The 16,223-nt window shown below is 42.7% G+C and overlaps 1 protein-coding gene across 1 annotated transcript; it reads right to left on the reverse strand.

The window, feature by feature from the left end:
• Window positions 1-790: 790 nt before the first annotated feature.
• Window positions 791-16,202, reverse strand: SLC35A1 (solute carrier family 35 (CMP-sialic acid transporter), member A1). Its single transcript, XM_009698484.1, has 8 exons — window positions 16,187-16,202; window positions 13,560-13,737; window positions 7,835-7,994; window positions 7,301-7,453; window positions 6,419-6,485; window positions 3,204-3,380; window positions 2,676-2,810; window positions 791-1,299 (listed from the first exon to the last, which is right to left on the reverse strand). The coding sequence occupies exons 1-8, from the start codon at window positions 16,200-16,202 to the stop codon at window positions 1,169-1,171; spliced, it is 1,017 nt and encodes a 338-aa protein (XP_009696786.1). The 3' UTR covers window positions 791-1,168.
• Between the last annotated feature and the right edge of the window lie 21 nt (window positions 16,203-16,223).

The following is a 16,223-nucleotide window of genomic DNA, read 5'->3' on the forward strand; positions in this document are numbered from 1 at the left end:
TGCACGGACCTGCTGGTGAAAGGCAGAGGGGAGCAGCCTCTCCCCGCAACAGAATTTAAGCATGTTTGTTAGTGCGGTGTTTAACATGCCCTGCTTTCAAGTAAAACCCAGCTGGTTAACTCATGTCTGAAGGAATCTAACCAGGATATAAACTGGGTCTAGTTTTTTGACTCTACTAAAATGTAAACGAGTTGCCTAAATGCACCAGTTTTCCCTCAATGCTGAGCTGCAGTTTCTGGGAGGGCTGAATTGAGTGAGGCTTCAGAAAATGAGGGAGGAAGTTGAAATTATACAATTGGCACTCATAAATTAAATCAAAGCCTAACATGCATCACAGGAACTCTTTTCAAGCGTCACTCTGTACACACAAAAAGGTTTAGAGAGAAAATGCACAGATAAAAATCTTCTAGTCTGAGCTGACTCATTCATTCTTAAGCCAGAGGTCCAAGAACAGATGTGAGCCTTGCCCTGAACAACTGGGGTCTAACAAAAGACACACGACTACCAGCTACAGCAGGGATAAAAAATATTTGAGAAGTGAAAGAAAATCCACAACTTTAAGGAAACACCAGTCGGTCATTCTGACTTTTTAAACCAAACAGCAAGTGCTGCTTCTAATCACTTCTAGGAAAGTGATGCTTGAAGTGTGGTTATTGCTGGTGGAGTTGTGTCATCATCTCACAGGTATTACCTAGAAGAGAAATGTCTCCTGTCGTTAATCAAACTGCAATTGCCAACTACTTTAAGAGAAAATGCTGGCAGTAATTGCTCTTTTTTTTAGTAGATTTTTATGAAGCTTTTGGGCATTTCTGCCCTCAAAGGGCAAGACAGTTTATCAAATACACGAAGAACCAATTTCCCTCCGTTATATACATTATATACAATTGAGTCTTCAGTTCCTTCATTCTGTTTTCCTTGTAAACAGGACTCTTCCTCGTTCGACGTGAACAAAGAATACCTTCAATAAAATACCCATCCAGCTCCACGGCTGTAACGCAGCCTCAGTGTCAGCCACTGGAAACTTCACATGTAAAACAGAACTAACTTCTGCTTTTAGTCTATCCCACTTAAACCATTTCATGACTAGCTTAAGGCTAATTTAAAAAAAATGCAGTTTTTTTAAAGTCCATTTTTTCTCTTGTCTGTCTGTCCATTTTTATCGACAACGTCACACAGTAGCAAGTCTCTCTTTTGAGCTCTTGGTCTCCGATGGCTGGATTTTTGTGGTGTCTTGTCGAGGTGCTCCATAGAGGTAAATAGAAACACACACCAGGAGAGCACCCAGGGAGAAGGTAACAGCTGGAAGGAGACAAAATAGTTTAAACAAACACCTCCATGTAAGAAGAAACCTTCAGAAAACTAAGTACAAATTACGACAGCTGAATGACACTATTGAAGTGACTCAAAACTAAACAGGACGAGCAGCTGTTAACTATTCACCGAATCTAGATTCATCCTCTGTCACCGAGGGCTCTCGAGTGTTTACACCACTTCAGTTAGTCCCATATTGGCAAGAACGTGGTGATGGTCAGAAAAGCAAGGGTGAAACATCTCCTGCAGTTCCAGATGCCATCTGATGGGCTTAGGTGGTACAATGAACTTCACGATAAAGACACAGCAGACGGGGTAAAGTAGCCTGTGAGAACACATTTTGTTTGCCTTTTCTCCTCTAGACAGGGGTAAGAGACACAAATAATGAGGCTTTCACACAAAGATCACCAGTCCAGGTCTGATCGATGTCAGCCATCAAGAAAATGTTCTACCTAAGTGAGTTTTTAAACCTAGTTGTGTTTTTCATCACTTGCTTTAAGGTGCTCTTTTTCAGCCAAACACTGATGATTTTCTCCTTATGCAAACTTTCCTTAAGTTTCATCTCTCTAATGCCACATCAGAAAGCTGGTTTTTCCACTATTACACCATACCGTCTTTGGATTATGGCAGGAAAGTTTAAAAAAAAAAAACACCAAACAAACAAAAAAACCAAACAAACCACAAAACCAAAAAAAAACCCAAAACCCACAAAACTAAACTGTGAGGGACTGAGCAGGAGCTGCTGGGTACAACAGCAGACACAGACTTGATCAGGGGAAAAATCCTTTGTAGTTGCAGAACAGCCCAATGCAATCTGCTCTTTCCTCTCAAAAAAAAATATTCACCACATCAGTCACGACCCCAGCTGCCGTCTGACTCGCTCTCATCTGGTGCCACCCACAGCAAACAGGGAAGGTAAAAGTTAACGCAGTAGCAGGTGTAACTTCACAGGGATGTGTAAAGTCCTTGCAGAAACAGCTGAGGAATTAATTTGGCACTGGCTGTACTAAAACCAACAAGAAATGATAACTTATCAACAGCAGGCTCAGGTAAGCAGCTGTATGACACACTGAACTGCATCAGAAAGCGGTTCATGAACAAAGCTGTATAAACACATAAGCTGTTTAAATTGGAAAGAACCTTTCCATTTGAGGTTGTGGGATGCCTCCAAAAGCACAGGGTCATCAGGCATCTGACGTAACACAACAGAGATTACACATTAGTGCATCAGAGTTCTGGAGGCGACAAAGTTAAAACCAGAAAAATTCAAAGGAGGAACAAAGGATGGCTTTGGTATGAACCGTGTACAGCCTGCAAGCCAGGAAGGAAACACGCACCTCCGCTCAACTCAAAAGGGCACTTACTGATCTGGAGGCCAAAGAGGATGACTGATGCCACAGTAGAAAGAACGATGGCTGCTGCCGCAGAGAAGCCTTTCATAATGTTATCTGTGTACTTAACAACGACCGAAGTGTAGAGGCCACCTACGCTGGCGAGAACTGGAAAGCAGGCAACATGTTTCTATTAGCAAATGTGCAGCAGGTTACTCTTGAAATGATGCGTTTTACTCTGCTGGTGCTTGTTTGGGCTACATTGGCCTAGTTGGCGATTCAACGCAACATTCAGCAAAATGGGATGTCTACATGGCATCTCATAGAACAGCTACAACTCATTTAAAGATGATCTACTCACTGCTCAGTTTAGACTGCTGTTTCAGCACACTTTTAAATTGAAAAAGTGAATAATTTCCAAGAAAGTGATACTTTTAAATAAAATCCCTCAAAACACAGTAAAAACCAGTGTGTCTGAATTTGTGGCTTCGTGCAATCAGTTATATCATAGTTAAAAAAGCAAAACAATGTAACAAGACCCTGAAACCACAAGATACTTACAGATGACAAACCAGACGTGGTATGTATAGCCGTAGAAAAACCCCTTCTCGAGAACTTGGGCTCCGTCTGACACGTACACACAAAATAGAGTCACCACAATCCCAGATAAGTACATCTGAATATTCCTCACCCACAGGGAAGTATCTGAACTCTTTAAGACCTTCTCAAAATAAACTCCTAAAAATAAAAAAGAAAAAGGTTTCCATGAGATGAAGTGTCATCCTTAACGATTCATTGTTCATAGCGTTTTACACTACTGGAATCATCCAAGTTTCTCAGAAGTTCCAAATGCCGAGGACCCAACACCACATCCTGCTAACGTGCCTCTTCCACAACAGGACCATTTTAATGGGTACAACACATCAAAAATAGATTCTATTTCTCTTTACAGCTGTTGTAACAACAAACCTCATCGACAACTGAAACTACTCCTCATTTCTGTTTGATTTGACAGGCTTCTGTCCAGCAGAGTTTCTTCTGTACAATTCTATACCAGAAAAAAAGCGTTTCACCTTGGCACCTGGTATTTTATCCCCAGGACAGTATTTCTGTATTTACTATATTACGCCAGCACTGAGACTGAAAACTCCTCAGAGGCCTTTGCGCTTGCAGAGTACGGGCGATGTTCTGAAACCACGGCTTCGGGGGATTACAAGAGCAAATCAAACCCAATGCCTTCTGCTCATTGAAACGACAGACTGGTTTTGAGGAACTGGAATTCATTTGCAGCGAAAGCTCTTGTTCACAGTGCCACGCTGATGAGCATTACTTTTACGCTCTGCATTACTGAAATTCCCCAAATACTTTTTCTTACTCAGGAGGAGTGTCAGACTAAAAGGCTGACATCTGACAAGGCCATCACTACCTGCCTTTTCAACCACTGCTCCCACACCAGGACTCCGTTCATTTCTGGAATTCCCTCCGCATTTCAAAACACAGAGCGCAGTTTGCAGGACTCGGATCTTCTCAGCCACTTCCATGACGTTCTGGTGCGAGCCCCACTGACTAAAAGTTTATTGCCAACTAACGTCACCCAAGATCCTTCATAGGATACGAGAAAAATATACAGAACTGACAAAGATGGCACAGAGAAAAGACCTGTGGGTTACAAGCCCCAGGCACACTCTCCTCCTGAAATCCCCGAGTAAGCTTCAAGGAAGGTCATGAAAAACATGATTTACAGTTTAATACAGTATAGTGGATAAATTGAAGAACAGATTTATATTTCAAGGGTTCAAATAATAAAAAACACCCCAAGGACATATGACATTATCTCATATGAATATACATTTTTGAAGTCTAAACAACAATATCAACAAAAAACTAGCACTGCTAATGACCACAGTGCTTAGAAGAAGCCACAGTAACCTATCTTGAGATTTCTGCCCACTGAGAAGACCCACAGAGCACAACCAGATGTAATCAACATACCAGAAATTTGGCTTGAGCATGAACCATACTTGTAAATTTTATAAACTGAGAAAACAGTAAGCAAACCAATGAAACAATTCTTTAGGATTTTGGAAAATGCGTAAAAATCATTCCACTAGGCAAGATGAAGGAAAGAATGGGTGCTGTTTTGGAGAAATTACTCTTCGGTACTGTTTCAAGTCACAAAGGATCTGCCATTATGTATTTGTCCAATGCTTTTATAAGCACTGGTGGGCCCCTGGGTACTTGGAAATTATCAGAGCATCAGCAGTTTGAAGAAAAAAAAATAATATTTTCCATCTCTGAGGGACAAAAAACACATAACTTTGACGTTGCTGGAATAATATAAAACACTTAACGTGGTCAGTCCAGAAACTGAAAGTTTAATGCCAAAATAAATTCTTCATGTGGGCGTAGGAAGGAAGAAGAGGAAAAGAGTTTGAATAGGATTTATGTTTTCAACACGTAAAGCCCCAAGGGCAGAAAGAGCTTCATGGGTGAAATACTCCCTCCTCCCAGCTGCCTCAAAGCTCCTGCTGTCAGCGAGGAAACGCCCAAGCTGCAATCCTTCTGCGGGAGAAGCAAGCCGTACGTCTCTAAATCCTCTAGAGCTGTCCGCATCAGCCCCTTCAATGGTCTGAATCTGCAGACCTTCAGAAGCACAGCTGTCTACTCGTGTTATCAGAGAAAGCTACAGAGCTTTAGGAGACTCTGAAGGCTTCACGGAGTGCTGTACTTTGTCTTGTGGCTTGGGAGCACCTATTGAAATGAGTAAATTTATAACCTTCCAGGAAAAGTTGATTGAGGGCCACACAGTCTTATTTAGTATTTCTGCTTCAAAGTACCCATTTCACTGAAAAGACACCAAACAAGAACGACACCCTCCTCCTTTCCTCCCCTGCCAACCAGAACATTTTCAACGAGTATCAAGCACGTATGCACAGCACAAGACGATTCTTGCAGGGTTGTATGGTACTAGGGGTGGGTGATAGTACCTTGTTTTCTTACAGAAGGAGGGGGAAGAATCCAGCTTACAGCCAGGGAAATATGCCCCTGTGAGCCAAATTTCAAATTAAGCAGTAATTTGCATTTCCTTATTTCTCAGCACCAGCTCACTTGTCCTCAAGTTCTGGTCTCCTTCTGCAGAAGCCAGAGAAAAACTACTCTGAGAGGAAATGCTGCTTGTAGAACAGAACGAAACCAAACCAAACTAAAAATCCTTTGTGTAGTTTAGACCTCCTGCTACTCATCTCCTCTCTGCCTTACTCGTGCTCCCTCTGCATCTCAGTTACATTTACCACCTACAGGACTACGGCAATGTGTATTTCGGGGCTGAGCTAGTGCAAGAACTGAATGAGGAGCTCAGTCTCCCTTAGAAAAAAATGCAAGTGTTTCACGTGATCACCATAAGGGAGGAATTCACTGTAAAGCCAACTTAATTAACATACATCAATTTTAAAAATTGTACTGAGTCGTTATGGATGTTCCCTACAGTATTACTCTGAGCATTTGAAAGATGCTTCCCCTTGCGAACCAGCCTTCTAAGTTGCATCACGTAAAACCAATAGTACGTGCTCCTAGTCATTTGCTTGACAACTGGAGTAATCACGTCATGAATCTGCCCTAATTACTGCAAGTAGAAGGTAATTATGGGCAGAGGGGACAAAGTCCTTTTTTATCTTCTAATCAACAAAGACAGTTAACTAATGTAGAACGTTCTCTCTTAAGCATCATAAGTTCTCCGGTCCTTTTGATGTGAGCTGCATAGGGAAATACTACTATACCTGCAAATCCTGAACACAATACAGCAACAGCAATCGCTCCAAACCCCAGCCATGGATTCTGCTCCACCTGCAACATCAACCATTATTTTAAAAAGGATGCAATGCTTCAGTAATTTACAATAATCAATTCCAGAGCTACTTCGTTAAGCATGGCAAAATTATTAGCATTTCATTACCGTATAAAGGGTACTTGCTTAACTAGAGCTGTCCTTCAGGTTAGCTCGGTGTAGCTGTGTGTGGCGTTTCATTTTCCGTGTGTCCCCTTACCAACTCTTGCGGCGCTCGGAGGCACCGTCTACTTGGCTGCGGCCGGTCTGCCCAGCTGCAGGGCCTGCCTCTCCACTAATGCCGCTGACCCGCGGCTAAGACCTAAGAAACAGAAGACACTTGTTCCTTCCTAGAAGGGGATTAGGTCAGTGCCGCCAAAGGGTGTGTTTAAATGACATACCCACACCCACACGGCGTTGGAGTTTCCCTCCTAATTCCACCAAGTGCTTTGATTCCAAGTTCTCTGCTCCAACAATTACAATGATACCAGGGCCAACTGCTGGAAACAATCTATTACTCAGACACTCCTGTGATGGCGCATTAGACTGATAATGATGACTGTGGTAATTTATAGTAATTGTAGCAATCAGTTGCCTTTCCAAACAAGTGAGGCTGGAGCAATACTGCAAGCCTGCCTGAACTGGTCTACAATAAATGTGAAAGTGAATGATCAAACTAGCGGTTACGTTGTAGATGAAGCGGCTGGAACTAGGAAACAGATACAGCTGTGTGCAATGTAAGAGACCGTACCTTAATCCCAGCTGCTGTGAAGTGCAATACAAAGCATAAGGCAGTTTATTCTTCATCACTGAGTGGCAAAATGTGAACTCTTACCTGTATTTTCGTAGCCTGAGCAGGCTTCCACTGAACGAGGGTAACGCCACCGCACAGCATGAACACAGAGAACCACTGCAACTTACTAAGGGTACGGTGTAGCATTAGGACTGTACATAAAGCTGTACAAGGGATCTTCAACTGGTATGTCACCTAAAGAAGATGGAAATATAGCATAGAGGATGCGGTTTTAGAAACTCCTCCAAGAAGAAAATAAAATAGAGAATTCAACTACAGAATGACAAATAAAATTTTATATTCATTGATTTCCTACATATCCTTGGGGTTTTTTGTACCATTGCCAATTACAACACAGTGAATTTGAAGTGATTCTAGCAGTGGGTGGGTTAGCTCAGAAAACCAGAGCTCTACAACAGTGTATGCTCTGAATATAACAAAGCATCATTTGGCTTTTAACACTGGGGCTAAAGAGAGTACTGTGTGCTAGGCAGGCAGATACCTGGCACGCGTGCCTCATGAAACAGTAAAGAGAAATGTATTTACAGATCAGCTACTGACAAGAACGTGTATTACCTGATAGACTGCCGCATCCAAGTTGCTAAGAGCCACAAACGCCATATTGTTTTGGAAAGCATACACCACAGATGGAACACTTAATTTTAGCAATTCTTTAGGACTTCCGAATACATTTTCTTTTAAAGATGTTATTAACCTTGCCAGACTTCCAGTTTCTCTGCAAAATAAAATACTAATATAACTGAGGGCTCCCTTAAACTGATATTTGAAAACAGAAACCAAATCAATGAATCCTCTGGGAAGGCTGAAAGTTTATTGTCAATCAGTTATACCTTCTGCTCATTAAAGAAAAATTAATGGGGAAAAAACAGTGAGGTTATCAACAGGTAGAAACCCCTGAAGGTGAAGATGACATTCTGGAATCAGGAGGTTAGAAGCATCAATGTGTAATAAAGTAAACAACCACCATGAACACTGTAAACAGTGGAAGAAGCCGCTAAGTACACAGGCAGTGGGACAAAAGGTTGTCCTTCCCCCACTTCTGTGGGGGGGTGTGGGGTGGGGTGTTATTAATATTTGTGTGTGATGTCAAATGCTCATGATTTTCCAGATCCCCTTTAAATTAGGCCTCACAGTACAACCCAAAAAAGATTGTACCCTTGCACACTACTGAGCTGGAAACACCTCTCATTCCTCAGCCAGCCCTGGGTTCCTCTTCTCGCTTGTGCTGTGGGAGAGGCTGGGCCGGCACCAGCACACATGTGAAGAGGTGTGGTGGGGCGTGTGGCGGCTCGCTGTCACCTTGCATCTTCATACGTCTCCTTCACGTAACTACAGCGTGCGAAAGAGCAGGCAATGGGGAAGGACATGTTGCTTCTTGCTGCCGTCCCCTTTTGCAGCTTGCTCCTCAGCTTATTAGAGCAGACCTCCACATTGGTAGTTCTCCCCTAGCATTCGTACATCAATCTGACATTTCTTGCTTATTTGTCGTTGCTACTCAAGTCCTCCAGCTCCCTTCCCAGCTCTCCCCAAGTCCTATGTTCCCCCTTTCCAGTCTTCTCTCACTTGGCCACTGACAAACCCCCAAATCACTCCTGTCCCCTCCCCACAGGCCTCTCAACTTGTGACCTGTATTGCTCTCAAATTTAACACTCCTCTTGCTTCTGTTACACATGCATATGAACAAACGGCTCGCATCCTCCTCAGCGCTCCAGGAGCCCAGCTCCCCACGATTCACCCACATCCCAACTTCTATCTTTTTCACAAATGTACATCATCTACCTGCCCCAAACTCTGATTAGCAATTACCAAAATTCGCAAAAGTCTATGCCCAAGGCTCCTTCATTAACCACCTTGTTCCTGCATATTTTCCATTCCTGGTCAACTCCTGACTCTGTGCTCCACGTTCTTAAACTCTTTCTCTCTGAAGATTATGGACTCCATCCTCTCACGAGCCTTCTATCCAAGTTTCTCTCCTTCCTTCCATTCCTCCCTGCCTGGCACCAAGCATATACCTCCTTTTCTTCCCCCCCCTTTTTTTTTTTCTTGTAGTGAGATCACTTTTTATACAGGCAGTTACAAGGGATTCTTCTTGTCAGTTTCCCACACACACAAAAAACCCCAAAACCAAGTCAGGGGCAGTACAGTTCCCAAACAGAGGTGAGTACGGTTTCCCACACTCTTGTGCAAGCGAGGTCACATGCAAAGCCTTTTCCTAACTTAAGGGGATACTTTGCTTGCGACAGACTTGACGACACTGAGCATGTCACATAGGCATCTTTTGCAAGACACGTCTGGTCACAAGGGACAACCACCGACAGGAAAATCTACCAACAAGTAGCACTTAAAGCAAAGTCTGCAATCCAAGGAAAGGGACGGGTTCATGCTACAGCTCAACGTGGTTAATTACACTAGATACAGAACCGCACAAAATGTTAGGAGTCATTGGCATTATAGGCAAAATTGCTGGTTTACTTATTCCTCAATGTATTTATTACATTGCCCAGCACTTGGAGATAAGATGTACAAGAAAGTCTAGAGTTCCTGGTAATACCCAAGCACAGCTGGACTAAAGTGCTTCTACCTCAAATGTCTGACTGCAAATAAAATATAATTAGCACAGATACAGTTCTACTCTGTGAGAATAAGAAGTTTAAAAATACCGCACAGTGACAGCTTCTTCTATTTGTTGATACTAAGGTGGGCTACCGAACAAGAAAGTAATATTTAAAGTGTACCTGCTTCTGTTCCAGACCATGCTCGGAGAATTAGCTGATCAGATGTTTAAAGTCAAATCACAGCAGTAATAGTAGTTTCTGTCTACTTTGACTTCTAGCATGGCATTTCAGCAATGAAGAATAACAGACATCCAGTAAGCACCATTTTCACTTTAGTTTTTGAGAAGTTTATCTAATAGCTTATCTTTGCAGCGAATGTGCTTTCTGAAGCATGCACTTACCAAGAATCTCCAACTGCAAGTTGAATTCAGTACAAAGATCATGTGGAGACAGATTTAAACCCGCACCAAAAAAAGAATTTAAAACAAGCCTTTGTGTACAGCTGATAATGCAAAATAAGGTGCCCAAAGATGTACGCTGCAAAATCAAGTAAGAAAATAAAAAATTATCTAGCTTGAATTCAGCATTCTTGATGTTGATCTAGATTTGACTTAAAAAACATATTCTGTTTTCTTCATAGGTCTGGATAGGTGATGGATACTAATAACAATCAGTTCTGCAACAGAAACAGGCATTTGTTAGAAAAGCTGAAGTTAAAACTAGAGTTTGCAAATCAGCTCTACTTTTCTGCATCCGTTGCTAAGTAATTATGTACCATCTAAGAACGCAGACAACGTAATTACCAGATAGTGAATTGGACTTTAAATAAATATGAGAAGTTGAGACTACAGTTGAGTAAACAATTAACACAGCTTAAACCATCATGAACTTCTCTTTTGAAACAAAATCTTTTGGCATTCATCCATTCAATGTGCCTTCCAGCAGAAGCCTTAAAAGTAAACACAGCAAAGGCATAGTGTAAGAATGAGTAAGAAAACAAATCCTGCAGCCGGAACAATGCGAGAGTCATATTCCAGTATCCTGTATATTGCAGTAATCAAGGCTGACTGTTTCAAAAAGAAAAAGGCACCCACCCAATGTATCCCACTGTACAGAAACAATCAGACTGTACTCTATCTTCTAACTGGTATTAAACTACAAAGGCATCTTGCCTTGGGTGAGACAAATTGGTGAGGACTTTAGACCTGGAGGAAGCTACAAATGAGACACTGAAGGGAACTATGCTGGAATTTATGCTGTTCAGCATATTCATACGCGATGTAAAATGGGAGATTACTAGGCAAAATTTGCCCATTTCCAACTACACTCAATTATATGTGATATCCAAAAGGAAACTTCCAAGAGTTGCTGAAGGGTCTCTCACTACACCAGACCTTTCGCCATCTGAGAAACAGCTCAGTTACCTGGAGCGCAGGTAACTCACCACCAAGCGAGACATCCTACCAAGGAGAGGTGAGCACAGCCTGATGAGTAGTGTCTGCTGGTGCCCATCTCTCCCTCTCTGCTATGGAGAAAAAAAACCCAATAGCTGACCACATCGGAATAGATACTATAACCTTCAAACAGCTCAGTGCATCAGATTCATCTCATTTTAATTGGCAAATAAAGCCCAGTCGTCAATAAAGGAAAACGAATTATAAGAAACGACAATCCCAAAACACAGCAACCATCTCTAAACCAGTTATGGGCATTTGGGAAAAAGACGTGAGTAGCTCTCTGACAGCACCAGCTCAAGGCTCAGCTGCGTGCAGAGAAAAAAGCAGAACGTTACCAATCCTTAGGAAAGGAACCGAGACCAAGACAGAAAGCCTCTTCACCCCTCTGCTTAATGCCACGGCACGTTCACATCCCGAATGCTGCATGGAGCTCTGGATCCTGTTTCAAAAGGGAGGTAACAATACTGGAAATGCTGTGGTGATGGGCACTGGGATGACCACAGAAAAATTAGACCAGGACTCCCAGCTTAGAAAACAAATGAGTGATGAAAACACAATACAGATCCGTAGAGGTATGAAAATAAAAATGCACAGGGAAATATTATTCATGATGTCTGTCAACACAAGACGACAGAATCCAGTGAAACTGCTAGATAAAAGTGTTTACTAAAAAGTACGTTTTCATATACCGTGTAGTTATACTGCACAAGTCATTTTGCAGATACAGTAGGGAGTAACAGTCCAAAAAGAAACTGGACAGTCTCACAGAGGACAGGATCGTTAGGCGCTACAGCCACAGTGTGTGCACAGCATCCAGGCTGGGAAATCCATAAGCTCCTGCCACCAGCTAAGAAAAGTTCAGCCCGTGCTTGCCCTATTGCCTACACTTCTGTTCCAAGCATCCTCTGCTGACTGCTGTTAAAGGGAGGACGATGGGCTACACAGAGTTTTGGCTGTACAGAGCCGCTCTAAAAACATAATCGACTTCTGAGTTAAAAGTAATTGCCTTCTTAATTTTTTCAAGTAAAAACATAATTTGTACATTTAACGAACACAATATTACCGACTCTTAACAAAGGGCAGAGTGCTTACCCAAAAAAAACTCTGGTATGCTATAAACAGCCTGCGTCCCAGGTGCACAAGAACAGATTTGAGAAATTATACACACAGGTGAGGCTACCGAATGCCACCCACAGGTCCCTCACTATTGCGAAACGTGGGCTGCTGCAGTCTCCAGAAAGCAGGCTGGATCAGGATCCACGCTGGCCACGACACTGTGAGAACCACAGCGCAACTGCGCATCAGCAGAGACGCTTCTGCTCTGCTGGCAGAGTGAGAAGCCTGGGGTGCATAAAAAGAAAAATAGGAATTTGCCACTAGGCACACTTGCCTTTTCTAACACGTTACGTTTAATGAAAGGTTAAACAAAAGGCAGTTTGCCACAGCTGCCTTACCAAATTCAAATATTGTCTCATTTGTAAAGCAACTAAAATGCCATTTTGATCTTAAGTAGAAAAGATCTCATAAAAATCTGAATTATACCATGTGATTTCATGATCCTCTAGCACAAAACAGCCAGCCTTCTGATGTACCAAAAGCCACAAAGAGATAGGCAGAGACCTTAAAAGAACAAATTCTACCACAACAGCAAGAACTGGGCTTTGGAAAAGTCCAGAATATAAAGATTCTTCCAAGGAATGATGTAGCACAGGGAAGCTGACAGGAAAGACAGCAGACGGACGGCCTCCCTACTTCGGATGCTCATGTGTGGACTAAAGTTCTAGTTCTCAGCAGCAGCCTAGGATTACAGAAACTCTAATATTTTCTGACCATGGTCTTCCAGCATTGATTCCCCAGTTTAATAGAGACAGCAAAACATCTGTCTGTAACATCGTTTGGGAAAATTTATGAGTAGGAACATTACAATTTTATATAACTCAGCAGACGATGGCTTGCACGCCAGCTTCCACCTACACCAATATTTTAAAGACCTAAAACATCACAGATAATCCATGCTGACATTTTGAACCTATTCCAAAGCATACCAAAATAGAAAATACGCAGAAAGGACACACCTGAATATTGTGTTGTTTACAAAGCAGTTTCAGTTGAGGAGGACTCTCAAGCTCTAACCCACTCTAAAATGACTCTTCCACAGCACAACTACCCAGCCACTTTCTCAAATGCATCTGTACTTCGCTATCTGAGAATCTGATGTTAGAAGCAAGGATTTGTTTTCAAAATACCAATTAGCATTCCCATACTTACTTAGCCAAGATGCCCACGCTCAAGAACAACTTGATAACTTCAGTGATGCACACCGCCGTTGTCGAAAAGTAGAGCTCCGTCTCCACTGTCCTTGTGTACCGCAACGCGACCGTGTACGTTGCAGCAACCAGGGTCATCACCGTCAGGCAGTACAACTTGAACAGGAAGCTGACATTTTCTGAAAGAAAACAAAGATGGCAACTCAGTATGCCCTTCATTTTATTTTAAGAACTGAAACAGGGTGTTCTCCAGCTGGAGGACCATACCAACTACTACTGTGGCAGCATACAGTAATTACAATGTTGTGAAACACTTCCTATAAAAGGTTTAAGTTAAAATTTAAAGTCTCTTCTCAAAGAAGTTTGTATAGGAACTCCAGGTGTTTGAAAATAAGATGTCCTCTTGCCCTCATAATCATCCCTCATTCTAGAAAAACTAATCATAGACTAATACTTATCTAATAGCAGTTGAAAAGTCTTTCTGTGCTTTCTTTAGCTGACAGTAAGCACTCGCTCTGAAATGGCAGCTGATCCTCTCCACGTAGTATACTGAAGTCTGACACAAAGAGAGTTGGCAGACTAGTAAGAGCAAAAGAAAGGAAAAGTTCGATATGAGCAAAGAAGGGTATCAATCGAGCAAATCTTAATAAATAAGGCAGCATTTCCTTCAGTCTTATTTTCCACCTAAGTTAGTAAAAGAAGAGATTTTTGCTCAGAACAGTGATGGGACTTCACACAAAGGGCTTTCTTGAAAAATTATTCACTGTAGAAAACAGAAAGGTTATGGCTACTCAAGGAAATACATAATCCATACAAGGACTACATATCATCTGTGTTATCCCCTCTCTCTTCCCCACGGTTATACTCCTACAACAGCAGCAATCCTTGTAACAGTTTTGCCCTGGACCAGCTACAATCCTGCATAGTTTGGCAGCTAGCCTGCCCCAGGTCTACTGGCCAAAGGCAATTTTTCACACAGCCGCCCTACTCTAAGGCCTGACAGTTTCATCAGGTGGACGCGGCCGGGCCACGCCAGTTCATTCCCAAGTCAGAGAACGGCTATGACTGCATCAGTACCAGTAAAGGGCACAGTGCACGACTCCAAACAGGACTTCTCTACATGAAGGCACGACCCGCAACACAAGACATCAGCAAACGTGTGGCATCTACAAAACCATTTTTCAAACTGGTAAATTGTTACGTATGGCCTGATGGGTGGATGTCGGTCATTCAGCAGCATCGTTTGGGCCATTATCTGTTGTGATCTGAATATCCTAAAGAAATGTACTCTAATTGGTATAAATTTATGCTCCTCTGCTGATTAGGGAATGAGCTCACAGATAAGCTCTGGGCAGATTTGTAATAACTTCACTCATTTAATATGGGAATGAATTGCTGAATCCAGCGCAAGCCATGTTTTGGTTCATTTTTCTTTCAAGCCTGTGATGTCTTCTATTGCATAACATTTCTGCAAGGTACAGTTAATAACTCCTGCTGCTGCAATCATTTAAATTAGCTACTTCCTTATAGATAAAAATCTTACCCACGTCAGTAACCACTTTTAAAAGGTAGAGCCAATTAGTTTTTGGAGTAATGATGTTTAAAAGAGACTTACAAGCCTTAATCCATTTTTAAATTAAGTTTGGGTTACAGGGAGGGGTGGTGGGAATCCAAGGGCATGACAACCAGGAAATAAAATTAACCCTGTCCAGTTTTACAAAAATGTATTTTCTAACGATATTTTAGTGCTGACAGAAATTATATTAACAATGTGTTTTTAGACATTGAGATTTTAAGTCTATGCACTACTGAACTAAAACTAAATTTAATCCTTGTCTATATTAACTACTTTAAAAAAAAAAAAAAGGCCAAAATCTGGCAACGTTTGCAGACTTTGGTAAACCAAAAGCAGCAGGAGATAATTAATCTAGTAAGTATACTCGATAGTTCTAGCATTATGTAAAAAGCTATTTGCAGTTAGTTTGCGGCTTGAACATTTCTCCAGCCTGGCTCACGTGTCTGCATCAGTACCAGCGCAGCACTGGGGACAGAAGGAAGGCATAGATGGGGCTCCCACATCTTCTGCTGATAAGTCTGAATTTACAGCAGCTTAAAAAAAAAATAAATTGAAAGTAGCTGTTGTTTTTTCCCCAGTTTCTCTCACTGGCTTCAGTAAATCCCACTTGAATGAAACAATTCCCAGCAAAAGGGACCAGACAGGGCAAAAGCCTCAGGATATAAACGCGGGCCTCGCACACATCTCCACACCTAACCGCTCCACCAGGGCTCTCTTACCCGGCAGCCCAAGGCCGCGCCTGGCACACGAAGCACAACCTGCAGCCTCCCAAAGGCAGCCGGCACCTCAGACCCAGCCTCACGCTGCGGGAAACCCTCCCGCTCCTGGGGTTCCCCCCCTCCCCGTCCCCACCAAGCCTGCTGCCAAGGGCTGAGGAGCCCTGTGCAAGGCCCTCTATGGGGGAAGCCGGCAGAGGGGCAGGCGCCGTCTTCCTGAGGGGTTTAAGCCCCCCGGCTTGCCCGAGGGCTCCGCTTTCGGGACCGCCAGGGCTCTGGCATCGTCGCACAGAAACCCCAGAGGTGCGGTGGTGTTTGTAGGGACGGCCACGGCACCCCGAGTGGGTGCCATGGGGGGTGCCCGTGGGCACTG

The sequence above is a fragment of the Cariama cristata genome, unplaced genomic scaffold, assembly GCF_000690535.1.
Source record: "Cariama cristata isolate BGI_N322 unplaced genomic scaffold, ASM69053v1 scaffold1194, whole genome shotgun sequence".
NCBI lineage: Eukaryota > Metazoa > Chordata > Aves > Cariamiformes > Cariamidae > Cariama > Cariama cristata.